The sequence below is a fragment of the Bos indicus genome, chromosome 6, assembly GCF_029378745.1.
Source record: "Bos indicus isolate NIAB-ARS_2022 breed Sahiwal x Tharparkar chromosome 6, NIAB-ARS_B.indTharparkar_mat_pri_1.0, whole genome shotgun sequence".
Lineage (NCBI taxonomy): Eukaryota > Metazoa > Chordata > Mammalia > Artiodactyla > Bovidae > Bos > Bos indicus.
The window spans coordinates 84,671,295-84,687,697 of NC_091765.1; the positions used below are offsets into that span (position 1 = coordinate 84,671,295).

At 40.3% G+C, this 16,403-nt stretch overlaps 1 protein-coding gene and 1 pseudogene across 1 annotated transcript in view; one reads left to right on the forward strand and one right to left on the reverse strand.

Moving 5' to 3' along the window:
* The window catches only part of LOC109560047 (transmembrane protease serine 11E-like), a 57,027-nt gene that overhangs the window by 11,127 nt on the left and 29,497 nt on the right, over nucleotides 1–16,403 (reverse strand). The window contains exons 5-6 of the mRNA XM_070790974.1: nucleotides 5,261–5,424; nucleotides 1,149–1,187 (exon numbers count right to left, since the gene is read on the reverse strand). Coding sequence (XP_070647075.1) covers nucleotides 1,149–1,187; nucleotides 5,261–5,424 — 203 coding nt within the window. The remainder of the gene's footprint in view (nucleotides 1–1,148; nucleotides 1,188–5,260; nucleotides 5,425–16,403) is intronic.
* LOC109559952 (acidic fibroblast growth factor intracellular-binding protein-like) lies at nucleotides 8,285–12,974 on the forward strand (annotated as a pseudogene).

Below are 16,403 nucleotides of genomic sequence, written 5' to 3' on the forward strand. Positions count from 1 at the left end.
CTTTTAATTTCATGTCTGCAGTCACCATCTGCAGTGATTTTGGAGCCCGGAAAAATAAAGTCAGCCACTGTTTCCACTATTTCCCATGTATTTGCCATGAAGTGATGGGACCAGATGCCATGATCTTAGTTTTCTGAATGTTGAGCTTTAAGCCAACTTTTTCACTCTCCACTTTCACTTTCATCAAGAGGCTCTTTAGTTCTTCTTCACTTTCTGCCATAAGGGTGGTATCATCTGCATATCTGAGGTCATTAATATTTCTCCCGGCAATCTTGATTCCAGCTTCTGCTTCATCCAGCCCAGCGTTTCTCATGATGTACTCTGCATATAAGTTAAATAAGTAGAGTGACAATATACAGTCTCGACCTACTCCTTTTCCTATATGGAACCAGTCTGTTGTTCCATGTCCAATTCTAACTGTTGCTTCCTGACCAGCATACAAGTTTCTCAAGAGGCAGGTCAGGTGGTCTGGTATTCCCATCTCTTTCAGAATTTTCCACAGTTTGTGTTGATCCACACTGTCAAAGGCTTTGGTATAGTCAATAAAGCAGAAATAGATGTTTATCTGGAACTCTCTTGCTTTTTCGATGATCCAGCGGATGTTGGCAATTTGATCTCTGGTTCCTCTGCCTTTTCTAAAACCAGCTTGAACATCTGGAAGTTCACAATTCACGTATTGTTGAAGCCTGGCTTGGAGAACCCCAGTCCCATAATTGTCAGCAATTTTTATAATATGAGATGAATAACATCAAGATTTTATTTAGTGTGGAGTAGCACTAAGTTTCTGCCTTTAGCTGAAAAATATCGATGTACAAATTACTTCTATACAATCTTTAGAAAGTTTTCATGAGGATATATTGTAGATATCTGCAATCAGAACATTAAGAAATATTTTTGCCTTTTCTTTAACAACTGTACCATTCACTTCTACTACACATCTGCCACAGGCCCCATATATCCATTTCAAAATCCTCCTAGTTTTTATCCTTTTGCAATAAAAGGTACTTCAGAGGTAAGATAAACACCATGAGATGTGCATAAATCAAACTTTATTCTGACCCCATAATACTGACAAAGTAAACTTAAATAATCTAGAATTAACTTTATTCATTCAGGTAATACAATTTTAATAAATGTGTTAAACTTACAATTGTTCAGGAAGTTGTCTGTTTCTGTCTTGTTGATTTCTGAAACACACAGAAATGGTCAATAGAACAGGATCTGCACATCAGAATTTCTAATGCCTCTGAGTACTTAAAATACTAAAGTTTGCTCGATTCCATTAAAAGATAGTATCTCTATGATGTAAAACTTTCAAAAAGCAACACAGTTTATCATAGACATAGTATATTCATTTTCTTGGGGAGAAGGGAGATTTGAACAGTTTCTTAAACTTTAGTGTGGCTAAAAGTCACCCGAAGAGCATCTTTATACTGTAAATTCCTTTTCCTTTTCCCAGTAATTCTGAGTTTGTCCTGAAACCCAGGAATCTGAGTTTTATAGCAGGAAATAGGATGTAGGTAGTTCATAGCTTTTAGGGAGGAAATCTTATTCTAAATCGCAGTATTATTCCCTAAATAATTGACCATTATTTCAGTTTTGTATTATTTGTTTTACCAAACTCATAAGCATAGTTCCGTCTGTACAACATACCCTAGTGCATGTCCATAAATTAGTTCTCACTCCCATTGAAAAACAATGCTGTCCTTTTCTTGGTCTTCTTTTCGCCAAAGTTTTAGCAAGACAATTTATCCTCAAATTGTCATTCAACTCTAGCCAGGGGCTCCTTAGCTCAACAATCAGATCCTAATCCTATCCAAATGCTAAACCAACCAATAGTTACATAAAACTCTCAATACTCAAATTTCCTGATTCAGTATTTCTAATGAATGAATCTATTTTCTTTGAACATGGCAAGATAGGATTTCTAAATGTAAAAAAAAATAATGTTAATTTCTTTAGTATTCAATAGTATTGATTCACAAAAAATCTATTTTCTAGAAAGACTTTTCTGACTTTATTCTGGCTACATTTGGAGAAAATGAAAAAATAAGGGAGAAGTGGCCATTTATTCTCAGTAAATATTTAAAAACACCACCACAAGTCTCCCTATTTCAATATTCTTTATTTCAAGCTTTCCCTAGAGAAAATCTGGGCTTTGCATGTTGATACTATTACAAAAATAAATAAGAGACTCAAAATGGAGTCATTGTGCTAAGTCCCACATCGGTAAGCCAAACTTACCATCTAGCCTAATTGCAGTTTCAACCTATTTCAGGAATACGACTTTTAATCAGTGAATCTGGAATTACCTAGTCAGCACTAGTGAAGTAATCTGTCTGCTGACCCCCATCATCCCCCAAATAAAGTTTCCCTTTCCTGACACAATCCACTTTGCCAGAAAACTTCTTGTCTTCTTCTGGCCATAAAAGTCTTCCATTTTGTATAGCTCCTCGGAGTTCCTGTCTGTCCGCGAAGGCAGAGTGCTGCCCAATCCATAAATCATTAAATAAAGTCAATTAGACCTTTAAATTTAATTCTTTGAATTTCTTTTTTTTTTTTTTTTTTAACATACTACTGACAGAGTTGACTTCATGAATGCATGGCTTGTGTATCTGCACCAAGTCCTATACTCAGCATGACCTTGCACTTGGTTTAATGCTCACTGTGTTGAAATTGTTAATAATTGTTTCCTATAATTTGTGTTTGGAAGTGAAGTTTGACAGGATAATTGAGTATGGCATGGGCAGAGGAGATATATACCATGTGTCCATGGATTCATGCTACCCCTTTTGCATGTGTTATTCATGATATCCTATGAACTAAGAATTCCAATGGACCCACAATGTTCAGCAAACTCAAAATGAGTACAAGATAGTGTGTGATGTCTACCACTATATAAACAGAGGTTACTGACAGCCCCAGGAGGCCAAGTTTTCTGTTTGAACCAGAACTTGCTTAGAAAGCTAAAGAAGTAATGGCATTCAAATAAACACAAATGACTAAGGGACCTACCATACCCTTTCTTGTGCCCGTTACTTCTTTGTATTAGCCAAAAGCTTTAGCTGAAAATAATGATATAGAAGGATGTTTTGGTCCTTCCTCACATAAGCTGATGGTAGAGAGCACTGGTAAAATGTACCTGTATCTAGAAAGGAAATAAACAATGTTGAGCTAGACTTCTCTAGCATTTCTTTGGTTCTGGTAACCAAGATGCATGCATGGATAAACTATGAAATACAGTTGTATAATTTTCATGGTTCCAAATAAAAATTAAATGCTTTCATAGTTGCATTTGAAATTGACATTTCACAATATAAAGGTCATCAGCAAAACTCATGCTATTAATTTAAAATTTTGACTCTATCACTTACTGCTGCTGCTGCTGCTAAGTCGCTTCAGTCATGTCCGACTCTGTGCGACCCCATAGACGGCAGCCCACCAGGCTCCCCTGTCCCTGGGATTCTCCAGGCAAGAACACTGGAGTGGGTTGCCATTTCCTTCTCTAATGCATGAAAGTGAAAAGTGAAAGGGAAGTCGCTCAGTCGTGTCCGACTCTTAGCGACCCCAAGGACTGCAGCCCACCAGACTCCTCCGTCCATGGGATTTCCCAAGCAAGAGTACTGAAGTGGGTTGCCATTTCCTTCTCCACTTTTTCATTTAAGATATCATTAATTAACAGATAAAAATACCATGACAAATTAAGAAAAATCATAATCTTAGTACCTTTTACAGCACTGTCTAATTGCTTTTCAGAAGAGTCTCAGACTTTCACTTTTCACTGGGCCCCACAAATTACATACTAATAGCTGGCCCTGACTAGTGGGCTTCCTTTTCTAAGCAAGTAGAGGGACTAACCACCAGGTTTGGTCTCTAGTTACATCTGTCAGCTTTTATATTAGCACTTTTATTCCTTCTTTCTACTTGTGCCTTATTCTGTAGTTTTAGTCCTGCCATATCCAATACTTTATTCACCAGCCACATGTGTCTAGTAAGCTCTTGAAATGTGACTAAACTGAAGTGCATTATAAATATAAAATATACAATCAATTTCAAATCTCATGAAAAATGTTTACATGGACTATTTGTCAATATGAATTACATTGTGAATGCAATGTATTATATGTTACATTATTATTTCAAGAGTAGACAGTTATATGAACTACTTGTTGAAATAGTACTACTTTGGCTATATTGGGTTAAATGCATAAATTAATTAAATACATTTCACATATTTACTTTTACTTTTTTAATGTGGCTACCAGAAACTTTAAGAATATACATGTGGCTAGTACACCATTTCTAGAGACTAACACTGTACTATAGCATATGACTGAGATTTTAACCAATCTTATATTTCCCCTGAGGGTCTTGTATGTTTTTCACTTTCTAGTTTTGAGGATCTATCACTGTTTATCTTGTTCCCTTGCCCTGACAAAATCAAAAAATTTAGATTTTTCAAGTTAGTTATAAAATATACCAAAAATAATTTTTGCCAAAAGATAAGCGATATACTTTTCATTGGCAAAGGGCCTAAGAGAAGAAGCTGCTGCTGCTAAGTCACTTCAGTATTGTCTGACTCTGTGCAATCCCATAGACAGCAGCCCACTGGGCTCCTCCATCCCTGGGATTTTCCAGGCAAGAACACTGGAGTGGGTTGCCATTTCCTTCTCCAATGCATGAAAGTGAAAAGTGAAAGTGAAGTCGCTCAGTCATGTCTGACTCTTAGGGTCCCCGTGGACTGGAGCCCACCAGGCTCCTCTGTTCATTGAATTTTCCAGGCAAGAGTACTGGAGTGGGTTGCCATTGCCTTCTCTGAGAGAAGAAGCTAATAAGGTTTATTAATGACATTTGAATGAAAATGTCATTCAAATCACATTTGATGGCACGAATCTTTCACAAAATCTAAAAATCAGTAGCATATAAGCCATCACACTCAGAACATAAAAAGTAAGCAACAGGAAGAGGAATAAACACACAGAGCCACTTTTTCCATTCACTGGATTCTATAGCTAAAGTGTAAGGCCCAATATAGAAAAAGAATCCAGGCTCACGAGTTAATGACAGACTTGCAGAGGAGATGTAAGTTTAAGGTAGTATTAAAATTTTAACAACTTCATTTGGATCAGTTTAGTCCCAAAGAAGTATTCTGTTGGTGGCAAGACCCCATAATGAAAAACATCCAAAAACTTTTAAAGATTAGTGCCCAAAACCAAAGTTATTCTATGTAAGAGAATTGAATTAGAAGAGATAAACTTACTTTTAATTTCAACTGATTCAGGATCTAATTTAGGGGGTCCTACAGCATCTTGCAGCTTTTCATGTAGAACATGTTGTATTATTTTATTGATGGTTTCAGGGTCCTCAGTAGAAGGAAATCTAAAAATCAGCAGCATATGAGCCAACACTCCATGTTCCTCTTGACTGTGGACCAAAAAAAAAAAAAAGAAAAAAAGAGAGAAATACAGTTTTAAAAGGTTAAGTTCCAAATAAGATTTATGGCAATATCATAGTCTATTTTTTCTTTATAACTCATTTGAAACACAAACACACAGAACAAATCTGTAAATTCAATTTTAAAAGATCTAATGTGTTTTCTTCTATATTTCTGATGCTGGGAAAGATGGAGGGCAGGAAGAGAAAAGGGTGACAGAGGATGAGATGGTTGGATGGCATCACGACTCAGCAGACATGAGTCTGAGCAAACTCTAGGAGATAGTGAAGGACAGGAAGCCTGGCATGCTACAGTCCATGGAGTCAAAGAGTCAGATATGACTTAGGGACTGAACAACAACAACAACAATATTCCTATTGTTTGCCACATTCAAAACTCCCATCTCAGGCTTTCAGCTAGTAGCCTATGATCTTCCTTACCACCACAGGATCTAATTAAATACTTGAGTTATTATCATCAAAAGACAATTTTCTTGTCAACCATCCAAAATTATCAAATAAAATGTATGGTAAATAAGAAACTAACTCTGGCTTTGGCTTTCAGGATTAATTAAATCCAGTGATTTCTCCCAAGTAATCTTCAGGCTCTTCTAAACAACTCTTAATCCTAAAGACATTAGAAAGCTTGACCAAGTCTTGACTTCATGTGATTTTATTTCCACAATAGAGTGTTATTGAGCCTTGGCATTATTTGAATGAATTACTACTTTGGAACCACCCTTGACTACTCTTTCTCATTCTCAGTCTATACTCTACCCCTTCTTTCACAATCACAACCAGTTCCCTTTCAGCCTGGGTGCAATAGGCTGCCACTGTGCTGGGCATCTGAGGAGGGTGAGTCCAAGTGCATGGGCACTTTAAAAGCCATCTCCCAGATAGATACAATTTTGTAGATCTCAACATTTGACTCCTGTTCATTTTCAGAGTTAGATGTTTTGGAGGCTTGTCTCCAGGTACAGGTCCTAAGAGCTGAGGTGCCTGATTTGGGGTTGAAACTTTTCACTCATTAGGGAGAATCTCTGGGTTTGAGATTTTTTTCCTGGTGTGGCAGAATAGGATTTATGGCAAGATTGTGTCCCAGTCTCTCCAACCTGCTTCAGTGTGACTTTCTTCTCATTTGCTCAGTGTGCAGTAGTTACTCAGTAAACCTTTGGGTTTTTGTTGTTGTTGTTGTTTTTGTTTTTTTTGTTTTTTTTTTTTTTTAAGAGAAAATTGTTTCTTCTGTGTCTGTAGATTCAGTGAGTCCATGGAAGGAGATGAGGTTTTTTTTTTTTTTTTTTTTTTTTTTGCTGTTTGCTAGGACTTACTTTTTTCTTTTTTTTTTAATTTGTAATATTTATTTTTTTAATTTTATTTTATTTTTAAACTTTACAATGTTGTATTAGTTTTGCCAAATATTGAAATGAATCCACCACAGGTATACCCATGTTCCCCATCCTGAACTCTCCACCCTCCTCTCTCCCCTCCCCTCCCTCTGGGTCGTCCCAGTGCACCAGCCCCAAGCATCCAGTACCGTGCATTGAAACTGGACTGGCGACTCGTTTCATACATAATATACATGTTTCAATGCTATTTTCCCAAATCTCCCCACCCTCTCCCTCTCCCACAGAGTCCATAAGACTGATCTATACATCAGTGTCTCTTTTGCTGTCTCGTACACAGGGTTATTGTTTCCATCTTTCTAAATTCCATATATATGCGTTAGTATACTGTATTGGTGTTTTTCTTTCTGGCTTACTTCACTCTGTATAATAGGTTCCAGTTTCATCCATCTCATTAGAACTGATTCAAATGTATTCTTTTTAATGGCTGAGTAATACTCCATTGTATATATGTACCACTGCTTTCTTATCCATTCATCTGCTGATGGGCATCTAGGTTGCTTCCATGTCCTGGCTATTATAAACAGTGCTGCGATGAACATTGGGGTACACGTGTCTCTTTCCCTTCTGGTTTCCTCAGTGTGTATGCCCAGCAGTGGGATTGCTGGATCATAAGGCAGTTCTAGTTCCAGTTTTTTAAGGAATCTCCACACTGTTCTCCAATCACAGCAGGATCCTCTATGACCCACCTCCCAGAATATTGGAAATAAAAGCAAAAATAAACAAATGGGACCTAATTAACCTTAAAAGCTTCTGCACAACAAAGGAAACTATTAGCAAGGTGAAAAGGCAGCCTTCAGAATGGGAGAAAATAATAGCAAATGAAGCAACGGACAAACAACTAATCTCAAAAATATACAAGCAACTCCTACAGCTCAACTCCAGAAAAATAAATGACCCAATCAAAAAATGGGCCAAAGAACTAAATAGACATTTCTCCAAAGAAGACATACAGATGGCTAACAAACACATGAAAAGATGCTCAACATGACTCATTATCAGAGAAATGCAAATCAAAACCACTATGAGGTACCATTTCACACCAGTCAGAATGGCTGCGATCCATAAGTCTACAAGCAATAAATGCTGGAGAGGGTGTGGAGAGAAGGGAACTCTCTTGCACTGTTGGTGGAGATGAGTTTTTTTCTTCCTGCTTCACCATCTTGAACCAGAACCCCAAAGAATCTTACTCCTCACACATATGCTGCATCAACTTCTGTGCTCCCAAACTGTAGGTAGGAATACCAACTAGAATTCATTTTTGCAAGGTGGTTTATCTATTATAAATTTGATTATCTATCCTCTCTGATGCAGCATGTCTACTCTTAGAAGTTTAATCTTCAAAATACATTCTTTTGGTGCAAGGAGATATGTATACATACAGCATCTTAACTTTATCTTTAAATCAAAAAAATATTGTAACAACCCAAGTGCCCATCAAAAGGGCAATGGCTAAATCAATTTTGACATACACTTGTAGTGAAAAACTATATAGCCAGCTAAATCAATATGCAGTCGTTGGGAAAATATTAAAAGTAAATTACTAACAAGATGTGTTGGGTGGCCATATGCAGGCCAAAGAGTCCTTCCTCCTACTGGGGCTCTTGGTGTCACTGTGACCAGCGAGCTGGACATCTTCATGGGGAACATGACCCTCATCAACGAGGATGTGTATCACCTCTGGCTGGATAGTGATTTGGTGAGTGGCGCGGTGGCCCTGAGGGTGTGCTTTCTGGGGAATCCTGAAGCAGCCCGGTGCCACAGCAGCGATGCTCCAGAGAGACACCATGGACCACTACAGTAATTTCCATGTGCTTGAGCACCTGCTCCATGCACCACCAAATCTGCGGCACCAGATCATCTTCCAGATCCTGCCCTTTTGACAGGCGCTGTTCATCTAGAGGGACTCTGCCTCTAACCAGGCCTTCGTGCAGGAGGCACTGGGCAAGAATCTGTCCAAGGGCACCAAGAAAGACCTGGATGACTTAGGCACGAAAACCGGCATCACCCTCAAGAGCTACTGGAGACAGTCTGACAACTTTAAGCGAGTCTTCAAGGTGGTAGAGGAAATGAAGGGCTCCCCGATCAACAATCAGGAGGAGCTACCCCACACCCCCATGCCCAAGGCCAGGGGCAGCGGCCGGGAGGAGCAACCCCACGTCCAAGGAGCTGTGGCTGCACGGGGGCAGGAGGGCCTAGAGGAGCTATCCCACGTTGAAGGTCAGGAAGGGCGGCGTTTAGGAAATACCCTTCATCCAAGGTAAGGAGCAACGGCTGTGCTTTGCTGGAGCAGTGGTGAAGAGATACCCAACGCCCAAGGTAAGAGAAACCCAAGTAAAATGGTAGGTGTTGCAAGAGGGCATCAGAGGGCAGACACACTGAAATCGTACTCACAGAAAACTAGTCAATCTAATCACACTAGGACCACAGCCTTGTCTAACTCAATGAAACTAAATCATGCCCATGGGGCAACCCAAGACGGGCGGGTCATGGTGGAGAGATCTGACAGAATGTGGTCCACTGGAGAAGGGAATGGCAAACCACTTCAGTATTCTTGCCTTGAGAACCCCATGAACAGTATGAAAAGGCAAAATGATAGGATGCTGAAAGAGGAACTCCCCAGGTCAGTAGGTGCCCAATAGTCTACTGGAGATCAGTGGAGAAATAACTCCAGAATGAATGAAGGGATGGAGCCAAAGCAAAAACAATCTCCAGCTGTGGATGCGACTGGTAATAGGAGCAAGGTCCCATGCTGTAAGGAGCAATATTGCATAGGAACTTGGAATGTCAGGTCCATGAATCAAGGCAAATTGGAAGTGGTCAAACAGGAGATGGCAAGAGTGAATGTCAACATTCTAGGAATCAGCTAACTGAAATGGACTGGAATGGGTGAGTTTAACTCAGATGACCATTATATCTACTACTGCGGGCAGGAATCCCTCAGAAGAAATGGAGTAGCCATCACGGTCAACAAAAGAGTCTGAAATGCAGTACTTGGATGCAATCTCAAAAATGACAGAATGATCTCTGTTCGTTTCCAAGGCAAACCATTCAATATCACAGTAATCCAAGTCTATGCCCCAACCAGTAACCCTGAAGAAGCTGAAGTTGAATGGTTCTCTGAAGACTACAAGACCTTTTAGAACTAACACTCAAAAAAGATGTCTTTTTCATTAGAGGGGACTGGAATGCAAAAGTAGAAAGTCAAGAAACATCTGGAGTAACAGGCAAATTTGGCCTTGGAATATGGAATGAAGCAGGGCAAAGACTAATGGAGTTTTGCCAAGAAAATGCACTGGTCACAACAAACACCCTCTTCCAACAACACAAGAGAAGACTCTACACATGGACAACACCAGATGGTCAACACCAAAATCAGATTGATTATATTCTTTGCAGCCAAAGATGGAGAAGCTCTATACAGTCAACAAAAACAAGACCAGGAGCTGACTGTGGCTCAGATCATGAACTCCTGATTATCAAATTCAGAACTTAAATTGAAGAAAATGAAGAAAACCAGTAGACCATTCAAGTATGACCTAAATCAAATCCCTTATGATTATACAGTGGAAGTGAGAAATAGATTTAAGGGCCTAGACCTGATAGATAGAGTGCCTGATGAACTATGGATGGAGGTTTGTGACATTGTACAGGAGACAGTGATCACGACCATCCCCATGGAAAAGAAATGCAAAAAAGCAAAATGGCTGTCTGGGGAGGCCTTACAAATAGCTGTGAAAAGAAGAGAAGCAAAAAGCAAAGGAGAAAAGGAAAGATACAAGCATCTGAATGCAGAGTTCCAAAGAATGGCAAGAAGAGATAAGAAAGCCTTCCTCAGCGATCAATGCAAAGAAATAGAGGAAAAAAATAGAATGAGAAAGACTAGAGATCTCTTCAAGAAAATTAGAGATACCAAGGGAACATTTCATGCAAAGATGGGCTTGATAAAGGACATAAGTGGTATGGACCTAACAGAAGCACAAGATATCAAGAAGAGGTGGCAAGAATACACAGAAGAACTGTTCAAAAAAGATCTTCACGACCCAGATAATCACGATGGTGTGATCACTCACCTAGAGCCAGACATCCTGGAATGTGAAGTCAAGTGGGCCTTAGAAAGCATCACTACCAACAAAGCTAGTGGAGGTGATGGAATTCCAGTGGAGCTATTTCAAATCCTGAAAGATGATGCTGTGAAAGTGCTGCACTCAATATGCCAGCAAATTTGGAAAACTCAGCAGTGGCCACAGGACTGGAAAAGGTCCGTTTTCATTCCAATCCCAAAGAAAGGCAATGCCAAAGAATGCTCAAACGAATTGCACTCATCTCATACACTAGTAAAGTAATGCTCAAAATTCTCCAAGCCAGGCTTCAGCAATATGTGAACCATGAACTTCCGGATGTTCAAGCTGGTTTTAGAAAAGGCAGAGGAACCAGAGATGAAATTGCCAACATCCGCTGGATCATGGAAAAAGCAAGAGAGTTCCAGAAAAACATCTATTTCTGCTTTATTGACTATGCCAAAGCCTTTGACTGTGTGGATCACAATAAACTGTGGGAAATTCTGAAAGAGATGGGAATCCCAGACCACCTGACCTGCTTCTTGAGAAATCTGTATGCAGGTCAGGAAGCAAAAGTTGGAACTGAACATGGAACAACAGACTGTTTCCAAATAGGAAAAGGAGTACATCAAGGCTGTATATTGTCACCCTGCGTATTTAACTTATATGCAGAGTACATCATGAGAAATGCTGGACTGGAAGAAACACAAGCTGGAATCAAGATTGCCGGGAGAAATATCAATAAGCTCAGATATGCAGTTGACACCATCCTTATGGCAGAAAGTGAAGAGGAACTAAAAAGCCTCTTGATGAAAGTGAAAGTGGAGAGTGAAAAAGTTGGCTTAAAGCTCAACATTGAGAAAACTAAGATCATGGCATCCAGTCCCATCACTTCATGGCAAATGGTTGGGGAAACAGTGGAAACAGTGTCAGACTTTATTTTTCTGGGCTCTAAAGTCACTGCAGATGGTGACTGAAGCCATGAAATTAAAAGACACTTACTCCTTGGAAGGAAAGTTATGACCAACCTAGACAGCATATTCAAAAGCAGAGACATTACTTTGCCAACAAAGGTCCGTCTAGTCAAGGCTATGGTTTTTCCAGTGAGCATGTATGGATGTGAGAGTTGGACTGTGAAGAAGGCTGAGCGCCGAAGAATTGATGCTTTTGAAATGTGGTGTTGGAGAAGACTCTTGAGAGTCCCTTGGACTGCAAGGAGATCTAACCAGTCCATTCTGAAGGAGATCAGCCCTGCGATTTCTTTGGAAGGAATGATGTTGAAGCTGAAACTCCAGTACTTTGGCCACCCCATGATAAAAGTTGACTCATTGGAAAAGACTCTCATGCTGGGAGGGATTGGGGACAGGAGGAGAAGGGGACAACAGAGGATGAGATGGCTGGATGGCATCACTGACTCGATGGACATGAGTCTGAGTGAACTCCGGGAGTTGGTGATGGACCGGGAGGCCTGGCGTGCTGCGATTCATGGGGTCTCAAAGAGTCAGACACGACTGAGCGACTGATCTGAACTGAACTGGTAGACAACACCCAGCAGCAGTTCCTCCTGTTCGAGCGACTGGCCAGGGACTATGCAGCCATTGTCTTCTTTGCCAACAATTGCTTTGAGACAGGGAAGGAAAAAACTGCAGTCTCTGAGCTTTTGGGATTTTGCCTTCTGTGCTGAGTTCATGTTCTCGAACTGGACCCTCGGAGTTGTGGACTCCTGGGTGGATGACATGGATGTGGACTTAGAGGAGGAGAGTCTCCAGGACTTGAAGGAGATCAAACTGCCCTCTGGGGAAAGCTCTGTGTCTTTTCGAAGATGGAAGCCAGGTCCTGGGGGCTGGTGAATGTGGCCTCCAAGCTGACCCACAATAAGGATGTCAGAGACCTGTTTGTGGACCTTGTGGAGAAGTTCATGGAGCCCTGTGGCCCAGACCACTGGCCGTTGAATGATTAATCAGTGTTGTGCATTGGTCCACTCCCTGGATGACTCTCGGCACCAGGCCCTCTGGGAGGGCTACATGGACACCCTCCCACCCTCCTTGGCTGCCTCCTGTGTCTCTATCATGACTGAGGCCACCGCCACACACTGACAATAAAGTTGCCATGACTTTGGAAAAAAAAAAGATGTGTTATTTCTGGGCATGAAACTATTAAAGAGGGGACTTTTGCTTTCTGTTTTTTTGTAATCTTGTGTTATTTGAATTTTACACAATTTTGTGTTGCTTTTGTAATCTGGAAAAATAGAGCTTTAAAGGGATCATTGTTATATATCTCATCCCCCTTTTCATTGCCATAGCACCCCTATACATCCATTACTTACTCTTTTCTTCTTTCCCATAAACTACTCCTCTACTGGCTGGCTGAGAGAGACAAAAACAGCACCTCCCTCTACCCTAGCTATATGATTTACCTCACACCTTCGTATCACAGAAAACCTTCCTGAGTGGGTAAATTACTTTCTACCTCACATTTACTTCATTGCAGTCTACTTCCTCCCCTTCTGTTCAACTGAGTCATTTCTCTACTTGAACATTAATGACTTCCTCATTGACATTTCCCATGAATTCTTTCTAGCCATATTACTTGGTAGCTCAGGAATCTTGTCAATGCTGACCACTCCCTCACTAAAACTTTCTGTTATTAGCTTCAGTGGTGCCTCTCTTGACTCTTTGTTTTGCCTGCTTCCTTCCCTGTCTATTTCCTAGTTTGCTATTTTTCTTCTATTTCCTTAAATATGTCATTCCTCAAGCTTTCTTCACGATCCTTTTTTTTCTTGCCTTACCCCTTTTCTGAGAAATTCTGTTGACACCCACACTTTCTAATACTCTGAGTTGATGTTGAGCAAATTTATGTCTTCAACTCAGTTTCCATTTCCTCCCTTATATTAGACTTATATTTTGGGCTCATAGGATCACTTAGTATCTCAAATCAATATCTCTAAAGACTGACTTTATCTTTCCAACAAATTTGCACATCTTCATATTATGATAACAGAAGAAAGAATAACGAATAGAAAGATTTCTGGGATGAAGGGGTAAACAAATTAGAAAGTGATTCAGAAGATAGAATTGATTGTTGTTTTACAGTTGCTCCATCATGTTTGACTCTTTGCAACCCCATGGACTGCATCACACCTGGCTTCCCTGTCCTTCACCATCTCCCAGAGTTTGCTCAAACTTATGTCCATTGAGTTGGTGATGATATTTAACCATCTTGTTCTCTGTCATCCCCTTCTCCTCCTGCCTTTGATCTTTCCCAGCATCAGAGTCTTTTCCAGTGAGTCAGCTCTGCATCAGGTGGCCAAAGTATTGAAGCTTCAGCTTCAGCATCAGTCTTTCCAATGAATAATGAGGGTTTATTTCCTTTAGGATTGACTGGTTGATCTCCTTGCTGCCCAAAGGGAATCTCAAGATTCTTCTCTACCACAACAGTTCAAAGGCATCAATTCTTCAGCAGTCAACCTTTTTTATTGTCCAGTTCTCACATCCATACATGACTACTGGAAAAACCATAATATTGACTATATGGACCTTTGTAGGCATAGTAATGACTTTGCTTTTTAATACACTGTCTAGGTTTGTCTTTGCTTTAGTTGCAAGGAGCAATAGTTCTTCTCCAGTAGCATATTGGACACCTACTGACCTGAGAGCTTCATCTTTCACTGTCATGTCTTTTTGCCTTTTCATACCATTCATGGGGTTCTTGAGGCAAGAAGCTGAAGTGGTTTGCCATTCCCTTCTCCAGTAGGCCACATTTTATCAGAACTCTCCCCCATGACCCATCCATCTTGGGTGGCCCTACATGTCATGACTCATGGTTTCATTGAGTTAAGCAAAGTTGTGATCCATGATTCAGGTCTTCATTCTGTCTTCCCTCTGATGGATAAGATGCTTGTGCAAGTTTCTTGATGGGAGAGACTGGCTGTGGAGAAAACTGGGTCTTGTTCTGGTGGGCAAGGCTATGCTCACTAAGTCTTTAATCCAATTTTCTGCTGATGGTTGAGGCTGTGTAATGGCAGAAATGAAAGAAGCCTACACCTTGGAAGAAAAGCTATGACAAACTTAGACAGCATATTAAAAAGCAAAGATATTACCTTGCTGACAAAAGTCTGTAAGGTCAAATCTATGGTTTTCCCAGTAGTCATGTATGGATATGAGAATTGGACAATAAAGAACGCTGAGCATCAAAGAACTGATGCTTTTGAACTGTGGTGTTGGAAAAGACTTTTGAGAGTCCCTTGGAATGCAAGATCAAACCAGTCAATCCTAAAGGAAATCAGTCCTGAATATTCACTGGAAGGACTGATTCTGAAGCTGAAGCTCCAATCCTTTGGTCACCTGACGCAAAGAGCTGATTCATTGGAAAAGACCCTGATGCTGGGAAAGATTGAAGGAAGGATGAGAAGTGGACAACAGAGGATGAGATGGTTGGATGGCATCACTGACTCGATGAACATGAATTTGAGCAAGCTCCAGGAGTGGGTGAAGGACAGGGAAGCCTGGTGTGCTACAGTCTATGCGGTCACAAAGAGTTGAACACAACTGAGTGACTGAACTGAACTGTACTGAATGGCAATAATGGTCACCTCCTTCAAAATGATTTATGCCAGCATGCCAGGCCTCCCAGAACTGTTGTAGTCAGTTCCCCTGACCCCACGACAGGCCACTGTTGACCCACACCTTCCCTGGAGACTCCCAAGCACACACAGGCAAGTCTGACTCATTCTCTTATGATGTCACTGCTCCTTTCTCCAGGGTCCTGGTGCACACAAGGTTTTATTTGTGTTCTCCAAGAGTCTCTGTTTCCCCAGTCCTGTAGAATTGGTAGAACTTAGTTATTCATGAAGTTCAAGGGGCCCAGGAAAGGGAGGAGCATGGGTGACTTCCAGGTTTCTTATTAGCATAATTAGGTTTTTCTTGAGTTTGAGAATTTTCTGTGAAACACCCACATGGAAGTGTGCATGGGCAAACATATATTTCTAGAACCAGGACAAAAATTTAGACTGGAGATAGAAACTTGGATTTCCATAGCCTAGGAAACCATGGTGTGAGTGAATGAAATCCCCTTGAGAGAATGAAAATTTGATAACTGGAGAAGCAGATAAAGATCCAAGAAAAAGGAATATTTTGAACATCAAAGAGTATGGAATTTTCAAGAGAAAGTGGGCAACTAAGTAACAGGTTGATGAGCAACTTGGAGCTTTTGTCATTGAAACACTGTTGGAAATAGCAGCTATTTTATTCTGGAAATTACAAATAATTCGTATGAAGATAATACTTTATTTTAAGATCCTCCTATATTATTTTGTTTTAAATGTTATGCCTTGGATTCTATTTATTGATGGTTGATGAAATTGAAGAAAGTGAAGAAAACCACTAGACCATTCAGGTATGACCTAAATCAAATCCCTTGTGACTATACAGAGGAAATGAGCAACAGATTTAAGGGACTAGATCTGATAGAGTGCTTGATGAACTGTGGACAGAAGTTCCTGATATTG